The sequence below is a fragment of the Rousettus aegyptiacus genome, unplaced genomic scaffold (assembly GCF_014176215.1).
Source record: "Rousettus aegyptiacus isolate mRouAeg1 unplaced genomic scaffold, mRouAeg1.p scaffold_m13_p_10, whole genome shotgun sequence".
NCBI classification, from domain to species: Eukaryota; Metazoa; Chordata; class Mammalia; order Chiroptera; family Pteropodidae; genus Rousettus; species Rousettus aegyptiacus.
The window spans coordinates 3,768,499-3,787,567 of record NW_023416285.1 but is presented as its reverse complement, the minus strand read 5'-3'; the positions used below and the strand labels follow the sequence as shown (position 1 = coordinate 3,787,567).

The window sequence follows — 19,069 nt, the reverse complement described above, 5'->3', positions numbered from 1 at the left end:
CCTCCCTCCCCGGTGACCGTTCCTCGGCGGCCCCGCACAACTGTCCCGGGAAGCCGACACCCCAGCGCGGCTCCCCTTTGTGCCTGGGTCAGAGCTGCCTGCCCCGGCTGGCGTCCCCAGCAACACCATGGTGGAGGGGGCCCAGGACGGTCCCACAGCAGCCCAAACCAGGGGACCATGCTCAGAAGACACGGCCCACTCACAGTCAGCTGTGGTGGCCCCAGACACAGTGCCCAGGGCTTCCCCAGCGGCACCCTAAGTCCAGGGGAGGGGGTCAGACCCTGCGGAGAACACCCCAGGCCCAGGTCGCTCCTGTGGAGTGTGGTAAGCCACCGCCTCTCGATAACGGCGGGGCCCTGGGCCTGGCGGGGTGGGCGGTAGCCGTCCAGCAAGGTCAGCCCTGGGGGCGCGCCCCCAGCGGGACGACAGAGCGAACACCAGGGCGGGGCCTGGGCCGGGGGGTGGGGGGTGGGCACACACCTCTCTGATGTCTTCGTTGCCCTCCTTGATGTTCTCGGTTGCCCCGACAACGAGCTGGTGGATGCTGTCGATGTCGGCTTCCTGTGGGAGAACAGAGGGCAGCGTAAACCCCGTGAGCAGACAGACAGAACACACGCCCCCCGCCCCCCAGCGCGCGACACAAACGGCAGCCGCCGCTGAGGGCTGCGGGTTTGACATGCGTGGACCATGAACCTTCACAGCACCCCGAGAACAGGCAACACCCGTTTCACAGAAGGGAAATTTAAGAGAGGGCTTACGATTCTCCCGAAGTCACAGAGCCACCAAGTGCCAGGGCCGGGACTGGCAGCCAGTGCCTGTGCCCCGCCCACCCCCACCTGCCGCCTCTCCTGTGCCACTTGCTGGATGCTGAGGGGCGCGCGTTAGAGCTGCCGGTTACGGAGCGGCCCCCGCACGCCAGGGGCTCCCCCCGCCCCCCGCGAAGCCCGAGAAGTGAGCTTCAAAGCAGTGCCGTGTGTCAACACTGAATCTCTAAAAGGGCTAAATTCAAAAATCAAAACGGATGCTTACAAAAAGTACTCCACATACTCATAACGCTTAAGAAACATGGGGTCCTGGTCTGCGTGGGACGCTGGCTGCCGAGCAGCCGCCACCCACAGGCAGCGCCAGGCGGGCCAGGCCAGTCTAAGGGGCGCAGCGGCCTCGCCCCGCAGGCGTGGGGCGGTGCGGGCAGGGACGTGCTCGCGGGGGCCTTGCCTGGCTGGGTGGCCCAGGGGCAGCCTCCGGGCTGCAGTGCGGCCTCAGCGGAGGAAAGCGACCGTTTCAAACCCCTGTGGAGTCTGCCGTCTGTGGCGGCTGAAAGGCTAACTTATCGGGTCTGTACTGATTTCGCCAGTTCCTGGCTGGAAGACCATCAGAACCGAACGCCCACTTAGGGGGTGGCCTGGAGCCGGCACCGCGAGGGGCCGTGACAGCTGCAGCTGACGCTGTCGCCCTTGGGGTACCGTGCCTGCCCTGGGCTCCTGCGGGACCCACGGCGGCAAGGCCGCTCCGTCACAGGTCACAGAGGGGGACGCGCAGCTGGAGGCCGCCCGGCCCGAGGGCTGGCAGAGCCCAGCCCCGCACCTCCGGTCCCTGGGCCGGCCACCTGGAGCTGTCCCCCGTGCACCCCGCGCCCGCACACAGCTGCAGACGGCAGACTCGGGAAGCGCCCTGAGGACCTGGGACAGTCCTCTCGGCGGCCGCACGTTAAGGCAGCTGCCTTCGCTCTCACCTGCTGCAAAACCTTCTCTGTGAAGACGTCCTGGAGTCTGGAGATTTCAGCCACTTTCCCTTCGATCTGCCTTTGCGACAAAACAGGCGACGTGTCAACTGTTAGCGCCCGGTGATCGTGACGGGACCGTCACACGCGTGTAAAGAAACTGTCTCTAAGTGCAGGTGTGGGGGGGGAGGGGGACAGACACCACTGTGGACCCGGGGAAGGAGATGGGCAGAGGAGGGGCCCTTCTCCTGCCGGTGCCCCGGAATGCCTCTCAGCTAGTGGGCGCCCTGGTTCGGAAGCCCGCCCCCCTGTGCGAGCCGCCCCACGAGGCCCCTGTGCTTCGCCACCCGTGACGCATGGAGGGGAGCCGAGGAATCGTCAGAGCACGGGACGACCCAGCTCTGGTCCCACTCGGCAGGCTGAGCGTGAGTGCCCTCGCCACTCAAACCAATTCCCTGTTGAGAGAAAGCTCCTCTCATCTTTTCTGGAAACATCTGCTCAGCGTTTCCGTGTGTCGGGAGCATGGCGGGGGCGGGCTGGGCGGCGGTGTCTGGAAAGGGGGCTGGCGGTCACGGCCGCCAGCACGGGCAGTGACAGTGGGGGCAGGGGGCGAGGGGTGTGGGCTGTCACGGCCGAGGCCCCTCCACGAGAACGGCAAGGAGCAGCGTGGGACAGCGGGGCGGCTGGCGGAGGGAGCCCAGCTCCGGTCACCCGGGGCGCGTGCTGTGACGCCGGCCGCGCTCCCTCTGGGGCGTGCGCGCAGGGCGCCGGGTGGCCGGCCCGCCCGTCGGAGGCTCCGAACAGCCCCGGGGCGGCCCCCGAGGGTGCCGGGGCGCCCGTACGCGCGCGTGACCACGGCCGCCTGCCTGGTGACGGGCAGACCCACCCGGGGGAGCTACCTGCAGAAGGCGGCGTCCCTGCGCGAGCTGCCCGAGGCCGCCGCGTCTCACAGGAGGGCCGTGTCGGCGACCCCCGAACCCCGACACGTGGGATGCTTATGCGGGGCGCAGTCCGCCGTCAGCGTCGGTCTCTGGACGGCGTGGCACCCGGGGCCCCAGCGGCAGGCGGGGACCACCTCCCACGGGCCCGCAGCGGAGGGGAGTGGGTGAATTCGGGCAGCTCCCCGCCCTCAAATGGCTCGGGGACCAACGTGGGAGAAGAAAGGTCCCGGGTCCTGGGGGGCTGTCCAGCAGGTCCCCGGCCCACGGCGCACGTACCTCACCTCGTCACACAGGCTGTTCATCTCGCCGATCAGGCGCTGGTTCTCCTGCTCAAACTGCGGGGCAAACACACACGCTGAGACGGCCTCGCACGGCCCGCCCCCGGGCGCCTCCGCGGGCTCACTGCGGCCGTCTGGGTGGGGACGGCTCCTCCACCCGCCACCCTGGCTCGTCGGCAGCAGCGTGGACAGCTGCTCCCCCGGCCGTCCCCGCTGACCGACGCTGGCCAAACCGAAGGGCGGGGCGTGGAGCGCGGCCGGGTGATGGCCGGTCGCCACGGCAGGACCGACGACTGCCCTCGTGTGCCCGCTCAACGCCCTGACTGTGCAGAGCGGGGGCGTCCCCCGCTCCTACCCAGGTCCCACAGACGCAGCCCAAAGGCCACCTCCTCCACAACACCATCCCGGGCCCCCACGCTCGAGGTGATTTCCCATTGTCCTGAGCCGGGCCTGGCACCTCCGGACGCCTCTTAGGAGAGGAGCCCCTCTCCGCCCGGTGACGGGCCGCGTGTGCCCCCGACCCTGCGGGAGCGCGAGGGTGGGCACCGCACGGAAGCCCGCTCCGGGGCAGCCTCGCGCACACTCTAGCCACCCTCTTGCCCCTTCAAGCTGTGCTCGACCCCTTGGCCAGAGTGACCGACGATGCCGGCCACGGCGCGCTGCTCCGCGCTGGCCCCGCCTTCGCCCTGCGGCTCGGGTCTGAGGGGCGGTGTCGTCCGGGTCCGGCCCCCGCCCGCCTCCCTGTGGACTTTTCCGGGAGCCCCCCTCGCTTCCGCAGGGCTCCCCCTCAGCGACCACACGCGAGGGCAGCCTGAATCGCTTTCTCTAGTCCCCTTCCTCTCTCCGAACCCCCCTGCTCTCCGCCCCGTCGCCGCTCTCAGCTTGTCCAGGGCCCGTCTTCTCTCCCGGGGTGGGGTGGTCTGACCTCTCTGGACCCTGAGCCCTGAACAGGGCCTGACGCTTCTCAGTCCTGGATGCTCGACAGATCACGCCAGACCTGCTGGGTCGGCAGACGGGCGGCCGGGCAAAGCCCCCGGAAGTGCGGACTGCGGGGTAGCTCCCCGCAGCGCCGCCTCTGGCTGCTGACACGGGGGTGCCGGTGGCCCCGCTAATCATACATCGAAGTAACTGTTTAGGAGACTAGGATTTCACTTTTGAGTTTCAAAGTAGCAGCTATCAAGTTACTCCAGAATCCAGTTTTAAGGAAAAATACAATTACTTCAGCAGGTAGGCGCTAATCTACTTTGGCTACTGCTCTCAGGTACTACTCAGGTGTGTGTTTTGTCTTGGGGCGAAGGCACCGTCTTTGAATTTTTCTGATGACAAAATATGGCCCTGCCCTTTTAAATCCACAGTCCTTATATGCTTCTGAAAGGCTTCTAAACCGTCTACGGCCAGGCCACCCTGAACACACCCAATCCCGTCTGGTCTCGGAAGCTAAGCAGGGTCAGGCCTGGTTAGTACTTAGACGGGAGACCACCTAGGAAGACCGGGTGCTATAGGTATAAAAAAAAAAATAAAAAATAACAAAAATAAGGGATTGTAAGCTGCAAGGTCCTTGTAATCTGTAAAATGATAATAATAATAATAAAAGGCTTCTAAGCAAGGTTAACTAGGGTTTTGAGGTGGTTTACGCCAGGGGTGCTCCTCGGGGACAAAGCCTTTCTGTCCCCTCCCAGCCTCAGGCCAGAGGCATCATGCCGCCCTTCCTGCTGCTACTCGGGCGCCCCCCCGGGGCTGATGCGGGCTCCGCCTTCCTTCCCACCCGCTGCTCTTGCTGCCACCTGGGAAGCACCCAGCTCCTGGAGGAAGTGGGCGAAACGCCTCAGGGTGCCGAGGGGTTTGCCACAGGCCCGGAGCTCTGCGGGGGGCGGCCCCATCCCGAGGGCAGGGTTACGGGGAAGCTGCGGTTAAAAAACGAAACCCGTTCCCCACAGCCAAGTGCCAGGTCGCGCCGGTGGGGCTCAGGCGGAGCGGGCGATGGCCACGCTGCTAACGCCGCGTGTGCGAGGCTGCGGGACGGTTTCCGATGTCTCGGTGGCAGACCCGCACACCTCAGCTCTCACCTGCTCGGGCAGGGAGCGGCCCAAAGGCGGGCAGCAGCGGCAGGTGGCGGACATGCCAGGGGCCTCTCGGGAACTCCCTGGGTGACCCGCGACCAGTCGCTGGCCTCTGTGTGGCCTGCTGACTTCTCCTCGCTGAACAGACGTGGTGATTCTCACCCCTTCCCGCCTGATCCTGAGGGGGGAGGAAGGGCTGCTTCGCCTTCTAAGCCGTGTGACTTTGCACAGGTGACTTAACCTCTCTATGCCTCATCACTAAAATGGGGATAATGATAGCGCTTAATAAAGACAGGTGCATTTCATACACGTCAGCTGCGAGGTACATGGAGCACAGCAAGCTCTTGATAAATGTTAATTGCCATTATTTACTCTCTGGGAGTCAGATTCCAGATACGCAGCAAATGATCGCTTCCCGGCTTTCGGCTAAGGTCAATTGCAGATGCATGAGTGAGCCTTTCAATGCTCTGAAGGACCCTCCCAACTCGCTGGTCCCGCCCACCTCTCTGGCTTTGAACTCGAGAGGGTCACTGTGACTCCTGGACTTCCACCCACGCGGGCACGAGAAGTGCTCACACAGCTTCATCTGGGGGCTCACTGGCGGCCGCAGTGGCTGGCGTCTGACCCCCCCACACACGGGGGCTTCGCAAGGTGCAATGCTGAATGCGAGGCCTGGTCCCCCCGGTCAGCACCAGGGACGGGCACGCAGAGGCCCTGGGACGACAACCCGCCACAGCCCACAGCGTATGAGACTCTGCATCTGTCAGTCCTTGAAAAGGGGGCAGAGGCGCCAAGAAGATGGGGGAGGCGGGCGAGCAGGGCCCTGCGGGCACGGCAGAACGGCCGCTGTTCCGGGGTCCCTGCCGCGGCCCATCTCCCCTTGACGAGGTCTCACGTCACCGTACGACGCTCCCCTCGGCGCAGACGGTGACCCCGCCACTGCGCCGGGCGCCGGGCGCCGTGTGACAGTCCAGGACTTGGGGGCTCTCTGTAAAATGGGGCCAGCAACAGTGCCCGTGACCTGGGGTGACATAAATCAACGCCGAAGGGCTCGGAGCAGGACCCGGCACGGGCGATATTATGTAACCGTATTCCACTTAGAAGTCAGACTTTCAAACAGGGCCCCGCAAGAGGGTTTGAAATCTGGTTTAAAGAATACAGATCCACACTGTAAACACGATATTGCAGAAACCCTTTTCTAACCTAATCCTCGTTACCATAGTTCTAAGACGGGAACCACTCCTACGAAGGCCTGTGAGTGTGAAATGCGGCCGCCAGCAGCTAGTGAAGAGACAGGACGGGGCCCCAGAGGGCAGGGCCCCCCGGGGCGCGGCCCGGACAGCTGGCTGAGGCCCTCTCTGGGCTCTTCTGCTATTTCTGTGCCAAACGCCTCCACACCTGTGGCTCTGGGACCATAACCGTGACCCCCACGTGTGCCCCCTGATCCTGGAACTTCCCCGGGTCTGGACCCCAGCTCTGGCCTCTGTGGCGCCCAGACTCGCCTGACAAGCCTCGTGTTCGCATACGTGAGTCGAGCCTGACCACAGCCTGCAAGGCCCGTCAGGCAGCCACCTGGGACTTCCGGGGCCACATCAGGGGACCAGGGCTAGGGACACCTCTTATGCGGATTTAAGAACAGAAGTCACATTCATGCCTTAAAAATCATCCTGAGGAATATGTCAGTGAATGCGGGGGGCTTCAGCGGAGGCCGCAGAACAAATGTGGGCTTAGAAAGGGGGCGTGTCCTCAGTGTACCGTCAGAAAGCACTTGGGGTGTGCTCGGCCTGACCACAAAACTCATGCTCACTTGAAGCACGAATACGAGTCATAAATGGAAATGTATCGCTGAAATCATACAATGCTCTGTAACCGTTTTGGAGCATGTAACAACTGCTCTTGTGAGTGAAACAATGAGTGAAAGCACTATTATAGGGCTTGCTTCATTATTTTACCCCGAGGAAAACTTCCAAAACAGTGATTATGAATTATGATCACAATTTGCTACAACGCTTTCCAATTTAAAACCGATCGTGCAGTCTCTAACTCTCTCCGTTTCCAGAGCTGAGCGTCTGTAAGTAGGATTCGGGTTAGTCAGGCCACGCGACGTGGTACGTGGCCATCACGGCGCGCTGTCCTCCGATGAGCGTCAGAGCGTCTGCTTCCCCTGACGCAGCTCCCGCCCCTCACCGCCGCTCCCCAGCAAGGCCCGCATCGTCTCTCGACTGGATGGGGCAGGGACGGCTAACCGGACCCGTGCTGCAGGCCTGCCCGAGCCGCCCTCGACACCGGAGGCTCCGGTCACGCGTCTCTGGGCACTGGGCACGTACCCAGCAGAGGGTGCATCCAGAACGTGAGAAGCTGGACGGGGAGGAAGGGCCTGGCGGGCCACTCGAAGGTGTCTGAGTTCCTTCCTTAGCTCAGTATTCTTGTCCACAAAGGACAGAGCTAGCTCTGCTTATCGTTCCAAAGGTACCACCAGCTCCGAGGGAGCCTGCAAGGCAAGTCCCAGGAGAGTCACAGCTAATGGTGCCTTCACTGGGGCCAGTTCTGAGCTTCTAAGTTGCCGATTTTAATGGAGAAAGCGCTCATCTGGTGGATAAATATCTGTGAAACCGAACTGCACATAAAATATGTATGAAATTCCACTGCGTGGCAGCCGCCACCCGGCATGACCCTTTGATCCTGCTGTGGGTGCAGCATGCACACCACAGTCCTTGCCTACACACGCGCAGCTGTGACCCGAGAGGCCGAGCACTGCCCAGGCTCTCCCACGCTGTTCAGGGGACGGCTGGACTGCCTCTCTGTACAAACTGCCCCTCGGCTGAGGGGACTCAGCTGCGAGTGCCCACTGTGTGCCTGGTGCCCTGATGCGTGCGCCTCGTGGGGCAGCTCACTCAGTCGCTTGCCCCACTGTGAGGTGGCTTTGAGAAGGAAGTCTAGAGAACAAGCGGATTCTGAGCCGGTTCTCTGCCCTTGGCAGCCCCGCCACCCTTGCGGGGCTCGGCCTGCAGACCTGCGTGGGACGCCGCTCCGTGGGCCCCCGGCGGGCTGGCTGACTCCTCTGCCCGCTGGCTGTGAGAGTGCCGCACGGCTCTTGTGCTGGCTACACACCCCAGACCATCGGATCCCACTGGGACCCACGTGAGCTGTGACACGGTGACAAGAGGCAGGGTTTGGAGCTGGGGCTCGGGGCGAAGGGCGGCACAGTCGCTCTGCTGGCCCTGTGACCTCGGGAGGGCTGTGGAGGGTTCGTGCCTCGCTTTCTTCAGCTGTCTAAGAGGGCGAATCCCTGCTTCACTGGACTGTTCCGAAGATCACCTGGACAACGTACGTAAAAGGTCTGGCATAAAGAGGGGGCTCGTAAGTATGAACAGTAACAGTAGTACTTAGAACCAGACGGAACATTCCAGTAGCTCCTACTGACAATCCTGCTTTCCCACGTCAAACACCCTACAGCATTTACGCTGCGCTCATCGAAGCCGCACATCCGGGTCACCGAGCACGTTCCAGGCTCCGGGACGTGGCGGTGGACGCGGGTGAGCACCTGCGTGCACGGCACCTGCGTTCCGGGGGAGGGGTGAGGGACGGCACGGGGCCAGGGTGCCTGGGGGCTACTTCGGGGTGGCTGACCAGGGAGGGCCTCTTTGAGGATATGACATGATCCCCACAAGACACGAAGACAACGCGGAGAGAGGCCAGCCACACGAGTGCCCTTGTCGGCGAGGCGCCCACATGGCGGGGACTGGACCCCTTCCCCAACCCGCCGAGCGTCGGCCCGATGCTCGGCTCCTTACCTTCCTGACTGGGCGGCGGGGGCTGGAAATCCACCAGCCGATGATCCCTCAGTCCCACCACTTACGAACTGGGGGGCCCCAGGCACGACGCTTCACGGCCTTTCACCAAAGCTGAAAGCGGATGGCGACGCGCCCACCGCCGCTTGGTGTGAACGTGGAGCGTCGTGGAGAAAACGAGCGCCAAAAGGTTCTGTCCCCCGCGAAGGGGCCGTCATTCGTGAGGACGGCCGCTGCAAAGCCGCGGTGAGGGCGCCGGCCTCGCGGCGCTCAGGGCACGGGCAGGGCGACGTGAGGGCAGCTCTAGGAGACGCCTGTCCCCGTGGGGTGCTCCGTTCAGCGGCGGCCCGCCGGCGTCCCGTCCCGGTGAGCTGCACACGGCCGCCGCTGCCAGCCTCTCCGCTTCCCTCGGAAACGCGCCCAGACACGGGGGACGGCGGGTGGCGGGTGGGGGGCAGGGGGCTCCGGGGAGCCGAGGACGGCAGCCGGGGCGCTCCTCTGCGTTTCCCCGCCGCCCCGTACGCTCTCTTTGCATTACCAGCACCCCAGTAATTCAACCATTAAAAAGCACCAGAGCGGCAATTATAAAAGACCTTTTAGTCTAGAAGACGTTTGACTGCCGCTGAAAAGATATCTAATATTAGTAAAATTATTCCAAGGCCATTTCTCCTTTAATTATGTTACTGCAAATTCAAAATATGTGAAAAGCACACTAGGAATTAAGCAATCCAGTGGAAAAATTGTATCTAAATTATTTATAATTTAAAAACTCAGTATAAAAATCAGGGCAAGGGCATTCAGGATGACCTCCCCGATGAAATGTTCTTACTAAAACCAGCTAAAAAGAACCGACTAAGCGGAGAACGGCATTACCATCTGCGTTTCTTCTGGAGACAACTCGTCTTCGCCTCTGCCGTCTCCCCAGATTCCCAGTTCGGGTTGTGCTTCGGCCGGAATCTTCTCTGTTCAGAGAGAAAAGAGCAGTGCACTCATGCGCGAGCAGGCTGGCCTCGGGGGCTTCGGGGGCTTCGGGGGCAGGGACATGGGACACACGAGGGGGAGCGGGACCTTAGAGCCGGTCCACACGCGGCGACCTGTGGCCAACACTCAGGCGCGGCGGCACGATTCTCGCGCACTGTGCAGAGCTGCGTGTGCGTGCATGCGTGTGTGCGGGGGTGTGTGTGCGTGCATGTGTGCGGGGGTGTGTGTGCGTGTGTGTGCATGTGTGTGTGTGTGTGGGGCGTGTGCACATGCGTGTGTGCGAGGGGGTCGTGTGCGCACCTGCAGTACCGCAGCGATTTCGGCAATGGCGCCAAACAAAGGGACATTGTTTGGGGCCAGTCATCACTGTATCTTACTTCGAAACACACTCACACACTTATACTCCTCCCAAAATATATAGGTATTTTTGGGGTAAAAACAGCTATAAACATGTGAGCAATAGAGGAGAACGCCGCTCCCTAATCCCATTTCTCTCCTGTCTGGTGCGGCCTCGCAGGCCGACCCGAGCACCTTCACAAACAGATGTGCGACCCCCCGCCTCCCTCCGCCTCGACCCAGAGACAACACAGAGTTTCGACGCAACGACGTCAGAGCTACGTATTGCTCTAACACCTCCTCGTCATGGCTTGACGGAGAAGTGCCTTGGGCATCGCCCCGGGGGGTCCATGCAGGCCTACCTCGTCCTGCTAAACGGCTGCGTGACCCTCCACTGTAAGGATGCCCCGTCCTCCCACCGGCGAGCCTTTGCTCACTCTGCGATGTGCCACGTGCCCGTCACGCTGTGCACACGTCGGCTCTACCCTAGCACGGACGCCTGGGCGTGACGTGCTGGCTGGCAGTGCACCGTGATCACACGCACACGTGGCAGGTCCTCCACGACGCGCAGGCTCCCAGAAGGGGGGCGGCGCCAGCCAGGGGCCTGGTGCAGGCGCCTGTGCGGCTTCCGGGCTGGGGGTGGGGCGACCCTCCCTGGCGGAGACGGCCGCGGGCCCTGTCTCTAGAGGTGGCTTTGCGCCTGGCGCCTCGGCGCTGCCTCTGAGCTCGGCAGTGGGTTGCCCAGGGCCCCGAGGCAGGCCCTGCTGCTTCTCCTCCTCCTCGGTCTCTGCGCGTCCCCCACAGCTGGCGTTGGGCCCTTGGCAAGGGCAAAGACGCGTTTCTGTCCCCAGACCGACGAGGGGAGAATTCGAGCACGGCGCTGACGGGGACAGGCGGGTGGGCGGGCCCACGCGCACCTCGGCCGGCTCTCCGGGCCCCCCTATCACAGAGAAGGCCGTGTCATCCACGACCGTGCGAGCTTTTCAAAAATGGCTGTTTGTGCCAGAACTGTTTTCATATTTATGAGACATCTTTATGCAAAATATTACATAACAAACACATACTTCATACATAAAAGACATGTCTGGAGACAGGCTGCGAGCCTCTTGGGAAACTGATGCAGTGTTTTCTGAGACACTGGTCCCCGGGAGAGACGCCTGCACCTCCCGCTCACCCAGCCCGGCCCAGGGCCCTCTGGCTCCTACCTGACCCCGTTAGGGTACCCAGGCCAAGCTTTTACTTTTACGTTTTTAAGAGATGAAGACATCAAAATTAGAAACAGCTCTGAGCCAGAATGGCGAGTGTGTTAAGGGAACCGCGCTCAGCAGCCGGCTCACCCCGCAGCTGCTGGGAGCCGGACAGACATGCCGGGGGCCACGCGGACCTATCACGAGCCACGCAGGCCTGTCACGGACCACGCGGGCCCGCCGGGGACCACGCGGACCTGCCGCTGAAGACTCGGAGGCAGCACGGGGCTCCCCGCGCCACAGCTCCGCCTGGACTCGGCCCCTCCGATGCCAGCAGATGCCAGGAGCCTCCGGTCCGCACTCCGGGGCCCGGCCCCACCACCTTCCCGGCTTTGACTCCCTACCGACTGCACCCCAGCCCTCCGAGCGGCACTCACCTGCTCCCTCCGCTCGGACGCCTAAGCTGGGTCCAGACGCATTTCTCAGGGCCACCTCCTCCTGGGGTCCCCTGGCCCTCGCCGGAGCGCTGTCCTTTGCACCCATGCCACCTCTCAGCACGACTTACTTCCTCAGGGGCTGGAATCTTATCTGTCACTGTGAGCCCCGGAGGGCGGGAGCCACGGCCGCCCGAGGAGTCAGCACTCACAGACCACATGCCCGCCCACGGCTGGGGGCCAAGGCCAGGAAACAAGCAAGGGGTGCCGAAGACGGCCTTCTGCCTGAGCGAGGACATGGAAGAAACGGCCCTGAATGTCGGCTATGGACAGAGGTCCGCGGTGACCACGGTGGTGCTTAATGCTGTTGACTCAATAAAAAACAAACAAAACTGGTCCCTTTTGAAAACACACAGGAGCGTAACGGGCTAGAGACCACCGTCTGCCTACAACCGTAGCAGCCCGAGCCTACACGTATTTTTGTCCGAGTTACATCTCGTGTTTCAAAAGGGAACTAAAATCTGAAAACAAAAACCTCAAAGCCTGGATATTGAAACTCCTGCTGCTAACTGTAGACCCACTCATCAAACGCCCGTGGCCAGGCGAGCCCGGCTCCAGCCGGCGAGAGGCGAGGGCAGGGCAGGAGGCTGGCTGTGGGCGACAAGGCTCACCTACCAGCCCCACGGCTGGGATGCGCGGGCACGGTCAAGCGCCCACGGTGGGCGCGGGCTTCTCCCCGACCCCGTGCTCTCCTTGGGCGACGCCTGCAGGCCCGTGGCTCTACGCTGTCCATTTCCCACGCCTCGTCTCCAGCCCCGTCGTCCTCCCCAGCCCTGGGCTCAACTGAGACACCGTTTCCGCCTGGAAAACCAACAGGCGCCTCGGCCCTAACATCTAGACCAGAACTGTTTCCGCCCCCGCCCGCCCCGCCCTGCCCTGCTGCCAGACCCGACCTAAGCCTGGGAGCATCCCCGACTGCCCCGTGGCCCTCACCCCCTCACCTCCCTGCTCGCTGACCTTCAGCCCCACAGCACGGCCGCTGCCTCCTGAACGTCACACACGGTCATCCGGTCGGGACCACTGCAAGGGCCTCCTAACGAGTCCGCCTGCCCCGCCCTTCCTCACTCCTCTCCGACTCCGCCAGCGCCCAGCTTAAGACCCTCCGGGGGCCTCTCGCTACTCGCAGAACCAACGCCCAGCCGCTACCACGGCCTCCGGGGGCCTGAGTGACCAGCCCTCGGCCTCGGCTCTTCCGTGCCGCTCTCCCCGTGCTCCCCGCGTGTGTGTGTGCGTGTGCGTGTGCTGCACGTGCACTAAGCTCTCCTCCCCCTCCCGCGCCTTTGCACTGGCTGGCGCCTTGGCCTGCAGAGCGCTTTCCTGGGTGCCGCCTCCGATGCTCCGTGGCCTGGCCAGCGCCTGCTGTTGTCCTCTGCCCTTTTCTCTCCAGCCGCCCTGGCGGGCGCGGAGCAGCACCGCACCGTGGTCTCGATTCGCATGTCCCTGCCTACGACTGATGCTCGGCATCTTTCCACAGACCTCCTGGCCACACGTCTCTTTCTTGGGCATCCTGAAACATAAGGTCTCCACCTCCCCGGCAGGCCAAGCCCCTCCTGCTGCCAGGCCTCTCTCACGGCACACGCGGTGACGGACGCTCATCTGTGTGATTGTTCCGCTGACGTCTACCCGCTGCCCACTGGGCTGTCGGCAGGCGCGCCCACCTTCTGCTCACGACCGCACCCCCGGCACGCAGCACAGCGCCTGGCGCGACAGCACCCAGTGTGGGCGCAGGGCCCGGCAGGGCAGATGCCACATCTCTTCTCCCCACTCTCGCCAGCCCCAACAGTGTTTCTTGAATGAATGAATGAGGATACTTTGTCTGGCATGGGTCAATTTAGATACGCTATCTCTATGCAGTGTTTTAGGAAAAACAGGGACCCATTACTCATGCGTGATGTTGGGGTTCTCCCTCGTTAGGGACAAGTGGAGACGGGGCCCCTGGGAGGCAGGCGGCCACCAGAGGGGGTGGGCTCAGGCTCTACAAAGACAGGGAGCCGCATGCAAGTCCAGAGCTGCCTCTTCTTTTTGTTTGACTTTGAACAGGCTCCATAATCTCTCCAAAGCTGTTTCCTTACACACAAACTAATTACAGTAACACCTCAAAAGACCCAATAAAGCTGGATCTGCCGACGCCCCGGCTCCGTGAGGGCTCGCTCACCGTGAGTCTCCTTGCCCCCTCCCCCACTGAAGCTGCCTGCATGCAGGGAAAGGGCCTGTGGCATCTTCCAGGCTTGCAAGCCAGGAGGCGTTAGGAATCCCCTCCCCTCCCTCGCAAAATGCAGGGAATGAATGAGATGGGGAGGCGGCCCAGGCGCACAAGCTGCCCAGCCCCTGGGGGCCTTTCGCAAGGCTCGCCTGAAAACGAGGGTCGTGAAAGCACCCCGAGGGCAGCTGTGCGCTGGCGGTGACGTCTGTAAGGAACCGGGGCGGTGCCTGGCACCTGGGACCTACGGCAAACCAGAGCCGCCGTCATCGTGCAGAAGATGCCCGGCTCCGGCACGCCGCCCTCCTGGGTCCGTGCACGGCAGAGCCCCTGCTCACGCCTGAGGCGGGCGCACCAAGCACGCTTCCCCGCGCTGGGCGGCCGTACCGCCCGAGCACAGGCCGAGCACCTCCGCAGCACCACGCGCTCCCGTGTTCCCGGACTTGGTGCAGACCCGCATCTGCTAGGCACCCACTGCGTGTCGGGAGCTCTTCTCGGTCAGGGGCCCCCCAGCACACGCGAGGACAGGAAGCACATAAACCCAGGCTTGCGCTGTGTCTGCTGGCTCCACTGGCTGTCGAAGGCCACTGAAATCACGTGCTGCATCCCAAGGCGGCTGGTCAGCCCCCGCGGGGTCGGCGCTGCCAGTGCCCCGAGATCACCGGGCAGTATGCCGCCGGGGGGCAGGGAGGCAGCAGGCCGCCTCTCCCGAGGCTGACACGCAAGACCTGCGGGCGGACGCCATCGCTTCCTCTGGACGCTGTCTCCTGCCTCCCACGCCCTGGGCGCGGCGACGCCAGGCCCTTCCTCGTGGACCCTGTGGGTCCCCCGGTGACTGGGGGCGCCCTCCCGCCCTGCCCCAGCAGCGGTCACTACGATCTGACTGCGACAGAACAAAGGCCACCACTTCTGTTTCCTGTGCTTACGCAAGTACACACAGCACGAGCCCCCCGGGACCGTGCCTTCTCCCGCGTTGCGTCTTTGCTAACTTGTCAGACGGAGGACACGCAAGGGAAGATCCCGATTTTAACCCATACCTGGAAACTCTTCAGCGACAGATTTTTCTTCAGAGTCTTTCGAAGGATCTTGGGAAACTTTCTCAGATGACACGGATTCCCTTCTCTTTGTGTTTGGTTCTGGTTCCAGCTTAGATCTGAAAATAAATAATTAGCAATCGTGCCGTTTACTTCAGCAACAGGACTCCGTCTTGGCAACGCCAGGGCGCCCCGCGAGACGCCGGCACACCTGCTCTGCGCCCCGCCCTGGGCCCGGCGGCGCCCCGACACGCCGCCCGCGGGGCACTCGCTGCCTGCAGTGCCACAGCGCTGGGGGGCAGCGAGGTCAGCGCGTGCTGAGGGGAGGGAGGCAGGGCCCGCCACGTGGGCAGTGGAGCCCGGATGGCTGTTCCACGCTCGACGAACCCAGGAGGCTGGCTGTTTTCCACCAATACAAAAGCCTGGCTACGTGCACATGCGTGCGGGCCCATTACATAGCACGCAAGCAGTCTGTTAAAAATAGTTTAAGTGTAGAAGTGCACGCCTTAACACCCGCCGGGTGGAACGACCCGCCCCGGGAGCCCGGGCTTCTGCAGGCGGTGCTGCCTCCGCGCTCCGCCTGCGGCCGGGCCTCGGGCCACCCGCAGGGCCGGGCCCACCTCGCCTGCGCAGAGAGGCCTCCCCGACTTTCCCGTCTGGAAAAGGCCCCCGCGCGTGGCTGCAGCACGGCGCCCGCCTGCCTGCTTCACGTGGTCACCGCGGACCGGGACGGCCTGGCTAGTTCACGTCTTCATCGTCCGTCATGCTCCACGGCAGTGCGCGCGGTTGCTGTGGAGCCCTAGAGGCCAGAGGCGTGCCTGGCATTCAGCATTTCATAAGCGCGGGCTGAATGAATGGACGCTTTGCAACTGTCAGTAAAAGGCTAACAGGAGAGGAGAGAAGTCGGTTATGAAACGAAACGACGGGCCTGGAGTCCGCACGGCGCCATGAAGATCATGGGCAGAGAGCCGAGAAGATCTACGACCGAGTGCATGGTGACAGGCAGAGAGGCTGAACAGCAAGGACAATGTGAACACGTGTGAGGCGGCAGTGACGCCAGCTGCGCCCACGGAGGGCTTACTGTGTGCCGGGCTTTTCTGAGCACTTCACACGGGCGAGTTTATCTGACGCCACCATCCCTACGAGGTGGGTGCTAGTGTTAAAGACCTTTTAGCAGAGGAGGAAGCCGAGGTATACGGGAGTTAGTGGGCTGCCCAGGTCACAGGTCACACATCACACGTGGCTGGGTTTGTGACCGCAGGGAACCGGCCCCAGAGGCCAGGCTCCGACAAGCGCTCCGAGGAGGGCAGAGCCGCCCCAGGTCCCACGAGTAGGGACTTCTGCGGTCAAACGTGTCCGAGAAAGCCGAGTGCGAGCTACATGGGTGCTTTACTCCCCGACCCCGCAGAGCCATTACTGCACTGGAATACATCCTGGAGTTCCAGAAAGGGTGTCTTGTCCACACACCCTGGCCGCAGAGACCATTCTCACGGAGTTTTTACTTTTTTCCCCAAAGGACCTGAGTTCCAGGCAAGGCAGCTCTGCAGCATCGACCCAGTGGGCAGGGCTGACTCCTGAGAGGGGCTGCGGGCGGGGAGGCCTCGGGGAGTCTGCAACGGTGAGCAGGGGCGAGGGCGGGGGGCCGCCACGCGCCGCTTGCATGGTGCGGAGCCTGCTCTCCGCCATGCCGCTCCGCAGGACCGGCCTGCTGTCCTCGGGCCGTCTCATCTGACGGGTCACCCCAGTGGTTCCATGAGCTCACACCAGCACCTTTAACTACAGTCCAACGCCACAGGGCTCATTCCGGCTGCTTCCCCTTCACATTTCCACCGTCCTTAGATGTCTGCTTACTGGATCGGTCGCTCTGTGTATAAGCAACTCGCCATCTCCACTGCCGCCCACCCCCTGTTCTGGGGAACTCACCCCACCACCGCACACGCCCACCGTGCTCCGCCCCCCACCTCAGCTGCACGACCGAACTGTCCACGGAGGCGAAGGGCTTAGCTGGCTTTTAAACAAGGGGCTTCTTTAACGTCCGTCATCCTTTGTGCCCGGAGTAGCGCGTGTGCCAGTTCTCAATTTAAGATGAACAAAAGGCTGCAATGCAGCAGACGGGGACAAAGTTCAGTGCTTTTTTTAAATGATGAAAACAGATCTAATTATACACAGAATGTCTACTGAAATCCCTCAGGGAAATTACAAATTATCTAGTGGAAGGCAATTTGGGAAAAAAAAAAAAAAAAGCCATTTTTAAAGTCATCAGAAAGATCAGTTTATGCCCCATGATTTATTTCAATTAATTTCTCTAACTGGAGGCTGAGCATTTCATAACTGCAATCAACACAGTTTCTACTTGGCCGCCATCTGTTTCCAGGTCCCTTATTTGAAAAATCTTAGGATTTTGTTTAAAATTTTAAAAGAACAAAAGGAGAAAGAAAAAGGGGAAGAGAAACAGATTTTTTCAGTTTTGAAATAAGAAACTATGTGAGAGATTCTTTGCAAATCTCAAGTAAAGCCCTATACAAATATTAGAGAAAAATGATTCATATTCCAGGTTCAAGTCTAGCCCTGACCCTTCTTTTACGTCCCCAGTAAAGGCTCTAGGGGAAACAAGACTTATCTGACGTGTAACGTGACAGCACTGTAACGCAGAAAGTGGCTTCCGACCAAGGTGCCGCTCAGGCACAGGCACCGCGTGCTCCCACGGAGCGGGAAGCGTCTCACGCGGCCACGAGTGAGCCACCTGCCCGCACCGCCGCCCACTCACGTGCGGCAGGTGTTTGCTGGGCACGCGCCAGACGCTAGGTGATCTTCGGGCCGGTGCGTCTCAAAGCGTGGTCCGTGACCCCGGCCGCAAACCGTCAGCGGGCCGCTGGGATGTGGGTGCAGCACTGAAGAGGGGCCCGGGAACATCTAACGACCTGCCGCTACCCCCAGTCAGTGGCCTCGTCTCCTGAACACGGTGCAGCCCAGTTCAGGTGTCATCGAACTACGGTGGCGGGTCACCTGACGGGGGAGCCCGTCCTGCGCGGTGGGAAACACACATCGGTCTGCGACGGGCGGCGAAGAACGAGCAAGGAGAGAAGCCCTTCGCCTCGGAGAGCCTTCGCCAGGGGCCGGCGCGCTTCTCACGAGAAGGGCCCGACGGTAAGTGTTTTAGGCTTTGTAAACCACGTGTGGTCTCTGTCTTGTATTCTTTTTTTCTTTTGTTTCACGAACCTTTAAAAATATACAAACTGAGCTTAGCTTGAGGGCTGTAAAAGAAGAGGCAAAGGGCTAGATGTGGCCCACGGAGCAGTCTGCTGATCCCTTTTGTAGACGTGAGTAAGACCACTGTTCTGGGCAGTGAAAACGATAACAAGGTCCGGGCGGGGGGGGACCGGGACAGAGCAGGGCCGTCCGCTCTAAGACGAGTGCAGTCTGGGGACCCGACGCGCAGCACGGTGCCCACAGCTGCCGACACCGCATCGCACACGCGAGGGGCCAGGGACCGCGCCACCTGGCGGGCCACGGACACAGTTCTGGGAGCAGCGCTCACTGGGGGGGCCGGCTCTCCTCAGGACGGCGCAGCAAAAGCTCGCCCCGTCCTCCAGGACCACAGCAGGGCGCACTAGCGTCTACAGTGACAAATGCGGCAGGTGCAGTAGTGCGGCCCGTCCCCTGCCTGCTGTCCATGACCCACTCGGTGCTAGAAGAAACCACTGTCTCTCGGGGGGGGGGGGGGTGAGTGGCTTATCCCTCCCCAGCCTCCCTCGGGACAAGGCGGCCAGGCGTCTGCACTTCTGAGAGCATTGTGTACCAGCGCAAGTGATGAGTTCCAACGATGCGCTGAAAAGCAGCGGGCCGTACAGCACGGCTGGCCACGGCGGCACGGAATGGGCGGCCTGCCACTTGACGGGAAAGAAACGGCTACGTGGAGGGAGAGGCCCAATGTTTTAACTTTGGACTTCTATAAGGTTTATTCTGTCTCCACAGAACTAGCAGAAAAGGGTATCAGTGGTTAATTCTGATTTCCGGATTGCCGCCTTAAACCTCCTTCCCAAGAAA

The 19,069-nt window shown here is 62.1% G+C and overlaps 1 protein-coding gene and 1 pseudogene across 4 annotated transcripts in view; one reads left to right on the top strand and one right to left on the bottom strand.

Annotated features, from left to right (window-relative positions):
* STX18 (syntaxin 18) overlaps positions 1-19,069 on the bottom strand; it is an 89,807-nt gene that overhangs the window by 1,395 nt on the left and 69,343 nt on the right. For 2 of the 4 annotated variants that reach the window (XM_016161216.2, XM_036227494.1), the window contains exons 6-10: positions 15,026-15,141; positions 9,664-9,752; positions 2,938-2,996; positions 1,733-1,802; positions 481-561 (exon numbers count right to left, since the gene is read on the bottom strand). In XM_016161216.2, coding sequence (XP_016016702.1) covers positions 481-561; positions 1,733-1,802; positions 2,938-2,996; positions 9,664-9,752; positions 15,026-15,141 — 415 coding nt within the window. Of the gene's footprint in view, positions 1-480; positions 562-1,732; positions 1,803-2,937; positions 2,997-9,663; positions 9,753-15,025; positions 15,195-17,595; positions 17,623-19,069 lie in introns of all 4 variants that reach the window. The other 2 variants (XM_036227495.1, XM_016161217.2) reach the window with 2 other exon arrangements.
* On the top strand, positions 4,326-4,444 carry LOC118608926 (annotated as a pseudogene).